General features: G+C 43.6%; 1 protein-coding gene across 4 annotated transcripts in view; it reads right to left on the bottom strand.

The window, feature by feature from the left end:
• Positions 1 to 13,226, bottom strand: part of LOC106566264 (lysine-specific demethylase phf2) — a 215,829-nt gene that overhangs the window by 114,743 nt on the left and 87,860 nt on the right. For all 4 annotated transcript variants that reach the window (XM_082959534.1, XM_082959532.1, XM_082959536.1 and 1 more), the window contains exon 4: positions 11,575 to 11,735. In XM_082959534.1, the coding sequence (XP_082815660.1) occupies positions 11,575 to 11,735 (161 nt within the window). The remainder of the gene's footprint in view (positions 1 to 11,574; positions 11,736 to 13,226) is intronic.

The following is a 13,226-nucleotide window of genomic DNA, read 5'->3' as shown; positions in this document are numbered from 1 at the left end:
AGATGTGATGCTAACTAGGCTGCTCAGTATACAGCAGTAGCAGATGTGATGCTAACTAGGCTGCTCAGTATACAGCAGTAGCAGATGTGATGCTAACTAGGCTGCTCAGTATACAGCAGTAGAAGTAGCAGATGTGATGCTAACTAGGCTGCTCAGTATACAGCAGTAGAAGTAGCAGATGTGATGCTAACTAGGCTGCTCAGTATACAGCAGTAGAAGTAGCAGATGTGATGCTAACTAGGCTGCTCAGTATACAGCAGTATAGCAGATGTGATGCTAACTAGGCTGCTCAGTATACAGCAGTAGAAGATGTGATGCTAACTAGGCTGCTCAGTATACAGCAGTACCAGATGTGATGCTAACTAGGCTGCTCAGTATACAGCAGTAGAAGTACCAGATGTGATGCTAACTAGGCTGCTCAGTATACAGCAGTACCAGATGTGATGCTAACTAGGCTGCTCAGTATACAGCAGTAGAAGATGTGATGCTAACTAGGCTGCTCAGTATACAGCAGTAGAAGATGTGACGCTAACTAGGCTGCTCAGTATACAGCAGTAGAAGATGTGATGCTAACTAGGCTGCTCAGTATACAGCAGTACCAGATGTGATGCTAACTAGGCTGCTCAGTATACAGCAGTAGAAGTAGCAGATGTGATGCTAACTAGGCTGCTCAGTATACAGCAGGGGAAGTACCAGATCTGATGCAAACTAGGCTGCTCAGTATACAGCAGTAGAAGATGTGATGCTAACTAGGCTGCTCAGTATACAGCAGTAGAAGTAGCAGATGTGATGCTAACTAGGCTGCTCAGTATACAGCAGGGGAAGTACCAGATGTGATGCTAACTAGGCTGCTCAGTATACAGCAGTACCAGATGTGTTGCTAACTAGGCTGCTCAGTATACAGCAGTAGAAGTACCAGATGTGATGCTAACTAGGCTGCTCAGTATACAGCAGTAGAAGTCACAGATGTGATGCTAACTAGGCTGCTCAGTATACAGCAGTAGAAGATGTGATGCTAACTAGGCTGCTCAGTATACAGCAGTACCAGATGTGATGCTAACTAGGCTGCTCAGTATACAGCAGTAGAAGATGTGATGCTAACTAGGCTGCTCAGTATACAGCAGTAGAGATGTGATGCTAACTAGGCTGCTCAGTATACAGCAGTACCAGATGTGATGCTAACTAGGCTGCTCAGTATACAGCAGTAGAAGTACCAGATGTGTTGCTAACTAGGCTGCTCAGTATACAGCAGTACCAGATGTGATGCTAACTAGGCTGCTCAGTATACAGCAGTAGACAGCAGTAGAAGATGTGATGCTAACTAGGCTGCTCAGTATACAGAGGTACCAGATGTGATGCTAACTAGGCTGCTCAGTATACAGCAGTAGAAGATGTGATGCTAACTAGGCTGCTCAGTATACAGCAGTAGAAGTACCAGATGTGATGCTAACTAGGCTGCTCAGTATACAGCAGTACCAGATGTGATGCTAACTAGGCTGCTCAGTATACAGCAGTAGAAGATGTGATGCTAACTAGGCTGCTCAGTATACAGCAGTAGAAGATGTGATGCTAACTAGGCTGCTCAGTATACAGCAGTACCAGATGTGATGCTAACTAGGCTGCTCAGTATACAGCAGTAGAAGTAGCAGATGTGATGCTAACTAGGCTGCTCAGTATACAGCAGTAGAAGATGTGATGCTAACTAGGCTGCTCAGTATACAGCAGTAGAAGATGTGATGCTAACTAGGCTGCTCAGTATACAGCAGTACCAGATGTGATGCTAACTAGGCTGCTCAGTATACAGCAGTAGAAGATGTGATGCTAACTAGGCTGCTCAGTATACAGCAGTACCAGATGTGATGCTAACTAGGCTGCTCAGTATACAGCAGTACCAGATGTGTTGCTAACTAGGCTGCTCAGTATACAGCAGTAGAAGATGTGATGCTAACTAGGCTGCTCAGTATACAGCAGTAGAAGATGTGATGCTAACTAGGCTGCTCAGTATACAGCAGTACCAGATGTGATGCTAACTAGGCTGCTCAGTATACAGCAGTAGACAGCAGTAGAAGATGTGATGCTAACTAGGCTGCTCAGTATACAGAGGTACCAGATGTGATGCTAACTAGGCTGCTCAGTATACAGCAGTAGAAGATGTGATGCTAACTAGGCTGCTCAGTATACAGCAGTAGAAGTACCAGATGTGATGCTAACTAGGCTGCTCAGTATACAGCAGTACCAGATGTGATGCTAACTAGGCTGCTCAGTATACAGCAGTAGAAGATGTGATGCTAACTAGGCTGCTCAGTATACAGCAGTAGAAGATGTGATGCTAACTAGGCTGCTCAGTATACAGCAGTACCAGATGTGATGCTAACTAGGCTGCTCAGTATACAGCAGTAGAAGTAGCAGATGTGATGCTAACTAGGCTGCTCAGTATACAGCAGTAGAAGATGTGATGCTAACTAGGCTGCTCAGTATACAGCAGTAGAAGATGTGATGCTAACTAGGCTGCTCAGTATACAGCAGTACCAGATGTGATGCTAACTAGGCTGTTCAGTATACAGCAGTAGAAGATGTGATGCTAACTAGGCTGCTCAGTATACAGCAGTACCAGATGTGATGCTAACTAGGCTGCTCAGTATACAGCAGTACCAGATGTGTTGCTAACTAGGCTGCTCAGTACACAGCAGTAGAAGATGTGATGCTAACTAGGCTGCTCAGTATACAGCAGTAGAAGATGTGATGCTAACTAGGCTGCTCAGTATACAGCAGTACCAGATGTGATGCTAACTAGGCTGCTCAGTATACAGCAGTACCAGATGTGATGCTAACTAGGCTGCTCAGTATACAGCAGTAGAAGATGTGATGCTAACTAGGCTGCTCAGTATACAGCAGTAGAAGATGTGATGCTAACTAGGCTGCTCAGTATACAGCAGTAGAAGATGTGATGCTAACTAGGCTGCTCATGTATACAGCAGTACCAGATGTGATGCTAACTAGGCTGCTCAGTATACAGCAGTACCAGATGTGATGCTAACTAGGCTGCTCAGTATACAGCAGTACCAGATGTGATGCTAACTAGGCTGCTCAGTATACAGCAGTACCAGATGTGATGCTAACTAGGCTGCTCAGTATACAGCAGTAGAAGATGTGATGCTAACTAGGCTGCTCAGTATACAGCAGTAGAAGATGTGTTGCTAACTAGGCTGCTCAGTATACAGCAGTAGAAGTACCAGATGTGATGCTAACTAGGCTGCTCAGTATACAGCAGTACCAGATGTGATGCTAACTAGGCTGCTCAGTATACAGCAGTAGAAGATGTGATGCTAACTAGGCTGCTCAGTATACAGCAGTAGAAGATGTGATGCTAACTAGGCTGCTCAGTATACAGCAGTACCAGATGTGATGCTAACTAGGCTGCTCAGTATACAGCAGTAGAAGATGTGATGCTAACTAGGCTGCTCAGTATACAGCAGTACCAGATGTGATGCTAACTAGGCTGCTCAGTATACAGCAGTAGAAGTAGCAGATGTGATGCTAACTAGGCTGCTCAGTATACAGCAGTAGAAGATGTGATGCTAACTAGGCTGCTCAGTATACAGCAGTAGAAGATGTGATGCTAACTAGGCTGCTCAGTATACAGCAGTACCAGATGTGATGCTAACTAGGCTGTTCAGTATACAGCAGTAGAAGATGTGATGCTAACTAGGCTGCTCAGTATACAGCAGTACCAGATGTGATGCTAACTAGGCTGCTCAGTATACAGCAGTACCAGATGTGTTGCTAACTAGGCTGCTCAGTATACAGCAGTAGAAGATGTGATGCTAACTAGGCTGCTCAGTATACAGCAGTACCAGATGTGATGCTAACTAGGCTGCTCAGTATACAGCAGTACCAGATGTGATGCTAACTAGGCTGCTCAGTATACAGCAGTAGAAGATGTGATGCTAACTAGGCTGCTCAGTATACAGCAGTAGAAGATGTGATGCTAACTAGGCTGCTCAGTATACAGCAGTAGAAGATGTGATGCTAACTAGGCTGCTCAGTATACAGCAGTAGAAGATGTGATGCTAACTAGGCTGCTCAGTATACAGCAGTAGAAGATGTGTTGCTAACTAGGCTGCTCAGTATACAGCAGTAGAAGTACCAGATGTGATGCTAAATAGGCTGCTCAGTATACAGCAGTAGAAGATGTGATGCTAACTAGGCTGCTCAGTATACAGCAGTAGAAGTACCAGATGTGATGGCTCAGTATACAGCAGTAGAAGTACCAGATGTGATGCTAACTAGGCTGCTCAGTATACAGCAGTACCAGATGTGTTGCTAACTAGGCTGCTCAGTATACAGCAGTAGAAGTACCAGATGTGATGCTAACAAGGCTGCTCAGTATACAGCAGTACCAGATGTGTTGCTAACTAGGCTTCTCAGTATACAGCAGTAGAAGTAGCAGATGTGATGCTAACTAGGCTGCTCAGTATAGAGCAGTACCAGATGTGTTGCTAACTAGGCTGCTCAGTATACAGCAGTACCAGATGTGTTGCTAACTAGGCTGCTCAGTATACAGCAGTAGAAGTACCAGATGTGATGCTAACAAGGCTGCTAAGTATACAGCAGTACCAGATGCGTTGCTAACTAGGCTGCTCAGTATACAGCAGTAGAAGTAGCATATGTGATGCTAACTAGGCTGCTCAGTATACAGCAGCAGAAGATGTGTTGCTAACTAGGCTGCTCAGTATACAGCAGTAGAAGTACCAGATGTGATGCTAAATAGGCTGCTCAGTATACAGCAGTAGAAGTAGCAGGTGTGATGCTAACTAGGCTGCTCAGTATACAGCAGTAGCAGATGTGTTGCTAACTAGGCTGCTCAGTATACAGCAGTAGAAGTACCAGATGTGATGCTAACTAGGCTGCTCAGTATACAGCAGTAGAAGTCGCAGATGTGATGCTAACTAGGCTGCTCAGTATACAGCAGTAGAAGATGTGATGCTAACTAGGCTGCTCAGTATACAGCAGTAGAAGATGTGATGCTAACTAGGCTGCTCAGTATACAGCAGTAGAAGATGTGATGCTAACTAGGCTGCTATGTATACAGCAGTACCAGATGTGATGCTAACTAGGCTGCTCAGTATACAGCAGTACCAGATGTGATGCTAACTAGGCTGCTCAGTATACAGCAGTACCAGATGTGATGCTAACTAGGCTGCTCAGTATACAGCAGTACCAGATGTGATGCTAACTAGGCTGCTCAGTATACAGCAGTAGAAGATGTGTTGCTAACTAGGCTGCTCAGTATACAGCAGTAGAAGTACCAGATGTGATGCTAAATAGGCTGCTCAGTATACAGCAGTAGAAGATGTGATGCTAACTAGGCTGCTCAGTATACAGCAGTAGAAGTACCAGATGTGATGCTAACTAGGCTGCTCAGTATACAGCAGTACCAGATGTGTTGCTAACTAGGCTGCTCAGTATACAGCAGTAGAAGTACCAGATGTGATGCTAACAAGGCTGCTCAGTATACAGCAGTACCAGATGTGTTGCTAACTAGGCTTCTCAGTATACAGCAGTAGAAGTAGCAGATGTGATGCTAACTAGGCTGCTCAGTATACAGCAGTACCAGATGTGTTGCTAACTAGGCTGCTCAGTATACAGCAGTACCAGATGTGTTGCTAACTAGGCTGCTCAGTATACAGCAGTAGAAGTAGCAGATGTGATGCTAACTAGGCTGCTCAGTATACAGCAGTACCAGATGTGTTGCTAACTAGGCTGCTCAGTATACAGCAGTACCAGATGTGTTGCTAACTAGGCTGCTCAGTATACAGCAGTAGAAGTAGCAGATGTGATGCTAACTAGGCTGCTCAGTATACAGCAGTAGAAGATGTGTTGCTAACTAGGCTGCTCAGTATACAGCAGTACCAGATGTGTTGCTAACTAGGCTGCTCAGTATACAGCAGTAGAAGTAGCAGATGTGATGCTAACTAGGCTGCTCAGTATACAGCAGTAGAAGATGTGTTGCTAACTAGGCTGCTCAGTATACAGCAGTAGAAGTACCAGATGTGATGCTAACTAGGCTGCTCAGTATACAGCAGTAGAAGTAGCAGGTGTGATGCTAACTAGGCTGCTCAGTATACAGCAGTAGCAGATGTGTTGCTAACTAGGCTGCTCAGTATACAGCAGTAGAGCCAGATGTGATGCTAACTAGGCTGCTCAGTATACAGCAGTAGAAGGTGTGATGCTAACTAGGCTGCTCAGTATACAGCAGTAGAAGATGTGATGCTAACTAGGCTGCTCAGTATACAGCAGTACCAGATGTGATGCTAACTAGGCTGCTCAGTATACAGCAGTACCAGATGTGTTGCTAACTAGGCTGCTCAGTATACAGCAGTAGAAGATGTGATGCTAACTAGGCTGCTCAGTATACAGCAGTAGAAGTACCAGATGTGTTGCTAACTAGGCTGCTCAGTATACAGCAGTACCAGATGTGTTGCTAACTAGGCTGCTCAGTATACAGCAGTAGAAGATGTGATGCTAACTAGGCTGCTCAGTATACAGCAGTACCAGATGTGATGCTAACTAGGCTGCTCAGTATACAGCAGTAGAAGATGTGATGCTAACTAGGCTGCTCAGTATACAGCAGTACCAGATGTGATGCTAACTAGGCTGCTCAGTATACAGCAGTAGAAGATGTGATGCTAACTAGGCTGCTCAGTATACAGCAGTACCAGATGTGATGCTAACTAGGCTGCTCAGTATACAGCAGTACCAGATGTGATGCTAACTAGGCTGCTCAGTATACAGCAGTAGAAGATGTGATGCTAACTAGGCTGCTCAGTATACAGCAGTACCAGATGTGTTGCTAACTAGGCTGCTCAGTATACAGCAGTAGAAGTACCAGATGTGATGCTAACTAGGCTGCTCAGTATACAGCAGTAGAAGTACCAGATGTGATGCTAACTAGGCTGCTCAGTATACAGCAGTAGCCAGATGTGATGCTAACTAGGCTGCTCAGTATACAGCAGTAGAGTACCAGATGTGTTGCTAACTAGGCTGCTCAGTATACAGCAGTACCAGATGTGATGCTAACTAGGCTGCTCAGTATACAGCAGTACCAGATGTGTTGCTAACTAGGCTGCTCAGTATACAGCAGTAGAAGTACCAGATGTGATGCTAACTAGGCTGCTCAGTATACAGCAGTAGAAGATGTGTTGCTAACTAGGCTGCTCAGTATACAGCAGTAGCAGATGTGATGCTAACTAGGCTGCTCAGTATACAGCAGTACCAGATGTGATGCTAACTAGGCTGCTCAGTATACAGCAGTAGAGGTACCAGATGTGTTGCTAACTAGGCTGCTCAGTATACAGCAGTACCAGATGTGATGCTAACTAGGCTGCTCAGTATACAGCAGTACCAGATGTGTTGCTAACTAGGCTGCTCAGTATACAGCAGTAGAAGTACCAGATGTGATGCTAACTAGGCTGCTCAGTATACAGCAGTACCAGATGTGTTGCTAACTAGGCTGCTCAGTATACAGCAGTAGAAGATGTGTTGCTAACTAGGCTGCTCAGTATACAGCAGTAGAAGATGTGATGCTAACTAGGCTGCTCAGTATACAGCAGTAGAAGATGTGATGCTAACTAGGCTGCTCAGTATACAGCAGTAGAAGATGTGATGCTAACTAGGCTGCTCAGTATACAGCAGTAGAAGATGTGATGCTAACTAGGCTGCTCAGTATACAGCAGTAGAAGATGTGATGCTAACTAGGCTGCTCAGTATACAGCAGTACCAGATGTGATGCTAACTAGGCTGCTCAGTATACAGCAGTACCAGATGTGATGCTAACTAGGCTGCTCAGTATACAGCAGTAGAAGATGTGATGCTAACTAGGCTGCTCAGTATACAGCAGTACCAGATGTGATGCTAACTAGGCTGCTCAGTATACAGCAGTAGAGGTACCAGATGTGTTGCTAACTAGGCTGCTCAGTGCGTCAGCAGAGATCTAGATCAAAACAGCTGACAGCAGCGCTCTCTGGTGGACAAATCATATTACTACTGGTTCCTGTCAGCAATGTAGTAACCTCTAGGGGTGAGCCAACCTGGCCATACGAGTATTTGTAAGAGTGTCCGTAAATTGACAGTTGATATAGGGTGACCACATTTAAAATACACAAATGTGGGACAACAGGATGATTTTGCAGAACATTGTGAGAAATAGGGGCTCAGGAAACAACTAATTGAGGCGCAGGTAGGATGCTCTTTCGTCTAGCGCAAAAGTTGGTGATGCAGAAAAGAGAGACTATTTTATAAAAACCTGGGGAAATTTGGCCAAGGAAATATTTCTGGTTGGTCTCAGGGAAGGTAAAATAGGAAGGGACAAAAAACGTGATTGAGTGAAGTAGCAACAAATAAGGTGGCTGATATCTATCAGTCTAATATGGCTGGCTATGTGTAGCTGATATCTATCAGTCTAATATGGCTGGCTATGTGTAGCTGATATCTATCAGTCTAATATGGCTGGCTATGTGTAGCTGATATCTATCAGTCTAATATGGCTGGCTATGTGTAGCTGATATCTATCAGTCTAATATGGCTGGCTATGTGTAGCTGATATCTATCAGTCTAATATGGCTGGCTATGTGTAGCTGATATCTATCAGTCTAATATGGCTGGCTATGTGTAGCTGATATCTATCAGTCTAATATGGCTGGCTATGTGTAGCTGATATCTATCAGTCTAATATGGCTGGCTATGTGTAGCTGATATCTATCAGTCTAATATGGCTGGCTATGTGTAGCTGATATCTATCAGTCTAATATGGCTGGCTATGTGTAGCTGATATCTATCAGTCTAATATGGCTGGCTATGTGTAGCTGATATCTATCAGTCTAATATGGCTGGCTATGTGTAGCTGATATCTATCAGTCTAATATGGCTGGCTATGTGTAGCTGATATCTATCAGTCTAATATGGCTGGCTATGTGTAGCTGATATCTATCAGTCTAATATGGCTGGCTATGTGTAGCTGATATCTATCAGTCTAATATGGCTGCCTATGTGTAGCTGATATCTATCAGTCTAATATGGCTGGCTATGTGTAGCTGATATCTATCAGTCTAATATGGCTGGCTATGTGTAGCTGATATCTATCAGTCTAATATGGCTGGCTATGTGTAGCTGATATCTATCAGTCTAATATGGCTGGCTATGTGTAGCTGATATCTATCAGTCTAATATGGCTGGCTATGTGTAGCTGATATCTATCAGTCTAATATGGCTGGCTATGTGTAGCTGATATCTATCAGTCTAATATGGCTGGCTATGTGTAGCTGATATCTATCAGTCTAATATGGCTGGCTATGTGTAGCTGATATCTATCAGTCTAATATGGCTGGCTATGTGTAGCTGATATCTATCAGTCTAATATGGCTGGCTATGTGTAGCTGATATCTATCAGTCTAATATGGCTGGCTATGTGTAGCTGATATCTATCAGTCTAATATGGCTGGCTATGTGTAGCTGATATCTATCAGTCTAATATGGCTGGCTATGTGTAGCTGATATCTATCAGTCTAATATGGCTGGCTATGTGTAGCTGATATCTATCAGTCTAATATGGCTGGCTATGTGTAGCTGATATCTATCAGTCTAATATGGCTGGCTATGTGTAGCTGATATCTATCAGTCTAATATGGCTGGCTATGTGTAGCTGATATCTATCAGTCTAATATGGCTGGCTATGTGTAGCTGATATCTATCAGTCTAATATGGCTGGCTATGTGTAGCTGATATCTATCAGTCTAATATGGCTATGTGTAGCTGATATCTATCAGTCTAATATGGCTGGCTATGTGTAGCTGATATCTATCAGTCTAATATGGCTGGCTATGTGTAGCTGATATCTATCAGTCTAATATGGCTGGCTATGTGTAGCTGATATCTATCAGTCTAATATGGCTGGCATGTGTAGCTGATATCTATCAGTCTAATATGGCTGGCTATGTGTAGCTGATATCTATCAGTCTAATATGGCTGGCTATGTGTAGCTGATATCTATCAGTCTAATATGGCTGGCTATGTGTAGCTGATATCTATCAGTCTAATATGGCGGCTATGTGTAGCTGATATCTATCAGTCTAATATGGCTGGCTATGTGTAGCTGATATCTATCAGTCTAATATGGCTATGTGTAGCTGATATCTATCAGTCTAATATGGCTGGCTATGTGTAGCTGATATCTATCAGTCTAATATGGCTGGCTATGTGTAGCTGATATCTATCAGTCTAATATGGCTGGCTATGTGTAGCTGATATCTATCAGTCTAATATGGCTGGCTATGTGTAGCTGATATCTATCAGTCTAATATGGCTGGCTATGTGTAGCTGATATCTATCAGTCTAATAGGCTGGCTATGTGTAGCTGATATCTATCAGTCTAATATGGCTATGTGTAGCTGATATCTATCAGTCTAATATGGCTGGCTATGTGTAGCTGATATCTATCAGTCTAATATGGCTGGCTATGTGTAGCTGATATCTATCAGTCTAATATGGCTGGCTATGTGTAGCTGATATCTATCAGTCTAATATGGCTGGCTATGTGTAGCTGATATCTATCAGTCTAATATGGCTGGCTATGTGTAGCTGATATCTATCAGTCTAATATGGCTGGCTATGTGTAGCTGATATCTATCAGTCTAATATGGCTGGCTATGTGTAGCTGATATCTATCAGTCTAATATGGCTGGCTATGTGTAGCTGATATCTATCAGTCTAATATGGCTGGCTATGTGTAGCTGATATCTATCAGTCTAATATGGCTGGCTATGTGTAGCTGATATCTATCAGTCTAATATGGCTGGCTATGTGTAGCTGATATCTATCAGTCTAATATGGCTGGCTATGTGTAGCTGATATCTATCAGTCTAATATGGCTGGCTATGTGTAGCTGATATCTATCAGTCTAATATGGCTATGTGTAGCTGATATCTATCAGTCTAATATGGCTGGCTATGTGTAGCTCTTCATCAGAAGCTTTTTGTAAGTCATTACTGTCCTCTTCAAATTTAGATGGAATTTAGCCCAAAAGGACTTGAGAAATGTGATTGGTTGATGATAGTACTATGACATTGGCCTATGTTTCCTCCAGCGCTGCACGGAATATCAGATCTCAACAACGATTGGAGAAGTGTTTATCACCAGTAAACTATCACATCCTGATGATACATCAGCGAATGGACAGAGAAATACAGTATCACTCTATCCAATCAGAGCAGCATGATCAACGTACAGCCCGCCCTTCTCTTTACAGACAGGCAAACTAGCCAGTGGATTGCCACTGGACTGAGTGATATGAAAAGCTGTGCGCTGGCACCAGCAAAAACATTTGCTAAAAAGAGAGAGAGAGGGGAAGAGAGAGCGATCTGATGAAGGAGATCAGTAAAGTAGTCCTACGTAACTTCCTGTAGGAAAACAATGAGTTATTTAGAAACATAGGTCCAGTCTTTACCGACGTAAATGTAGACCGTGGACATCCCAAGTATTACTACAGCTGTCAGAGCAGTGGACAGAGACTATACATACCAACATGTTTCTCCACATCATTGATGTAGAAGGTAGGAGCGGGCATGGACATCCCCAGACCGTCCTTCTTCAGAACCAGGATGGGCTCGTTAAAACCAACCTCTTCCAGGTAGTCCATAGTCAGCTGGCTGCCATTCAGCTTCACCACAATGTCCTCAGAGCTGTAAAACACAGATTACATTACAGCCCCTTCAGGAAGTATTCATACCCCTCGTCCTCAGAGCTGTAAAACACAGATTACATTACAGCCCCTTCAGGAAGTATTCATACCCCTCGTCCTCAGAGCTGTAAAACACAGATTACATTACAGCCCCTTCAGGAAGTATTCATACCCCTCGTCCTCAGAGCTGTAAAACACAGATTACATTACAGCCCCTTCAGGAAGTATTCATACCCCTCGTCCTCAGAGCTGTAAAACACAGATTACATTACAGCCCCTTCAGGAAGTATTCATACCCCTCGTCCTCAGAGCTGTAAAACACAGATTACATTACAGCCCCTTCAGGAAGTATTCATACCCCTCGTCCTCAGAGCTGTAAAACAGATTACATTACAGCCCCTTCAGGAAGTATTCATACCCCTTGACTTATTACACATTGTGTTACAAAACTGAATTCAAAATTTATTAAATATCATTTTTTTCTCATCCATCTAAACACAATACCCCATGATGACAAAGTGAAAACATGTTTAAATGTTTTTTGAGAATTTACAGAAAATTAAATTCAGAAATAGTATTCCCCATAGATATCATGAGTCAACACATGTTAGAATCACCTTTGGCAGCGATTACAGCTGTGAGGCTTTCTGGGTAAATCTCTAAGAGCTTTCCACATCTGGATTGTAAAATATTTGCACATTATTTATTTTTTTATTCATCGAGCTCTGTCAAGTTGGTTGTTGATCATTGCTAGAAAGCCATTTTATTTGTATTTGTATTTATAATGGGTCCCCATTAGTTCCTGCCAAGGCAGCAGCTACTCTTCCTGGGGTTTATTATGGATCCCCATTTAGTTCCTGCCAAGGCAGCAGCTACTCTTCCTGGGGTTTATTATGGATCCCCATTAGTTCCTGCCAAGGCAGCAGCTACTCTTCCTGGGGTTTATTATGGATCCCCGTTAGTTCCTGCCAAGGCAGCAGCTACTCTTCCTGGGGTTTATTATGGATCCCCATTAGTTCCTGCCAAGGCAGCAGCTACTCTTCCTGGGGTTTATTATGGATCCTCATTAGTTCCTGTCAAGGCAGCAGCTACTCTTCCTGGGGTTTATTATAGATCCCCATTAGTTCCTGCCAAGGAAGCAGCTACTCTTCCTTGGGTTTATTATGGATCCTCATTAGTTCCTGTCAAGGCAGCAGCTACTCTTCCTGGGGTTTATTATGGATCCCCATTAGTTCCTGCCAAGGCAGCAGCTACTCTTCCTGGGGTTTATTATGGATCCCCATTAGTTCCTGCCAAGGCAGCAGCTACTCTTCCTGGGGTTTATTATGGATCCCCATTAGTTCCTGCCAAGGCAGCAGCTACTCTTCCTGGGGTTTATTATGGATCCCCATTAGTTCCTGCCAAGGCAGCAGCTACTCTTCCTGGGGTTTATTATGGATCCCCATTAGTTCCTGCCAAGGCAGCAGCTACTCTTCCTGGGGTTTATTATGGA

The sequence above is a fragment of the Salmo salar genome, chromosome 12, assembly GCF_965601325.2.
Source record: "Salmo salar chromosome 12, fSalSal1, whole genome shotgun sequence".
In the NCBI taxonomy this organism is placed as follows: Eukaryota; Metazoa; Chordata; class Actinopteri; order Salmoniformes; family Salmonidae; genus Salmo; species Salmo salar.
Note: the sequence above shows the minus strand (reverse complement) of the source record. Positions and strands in the feature narration are given on the sequence as shown.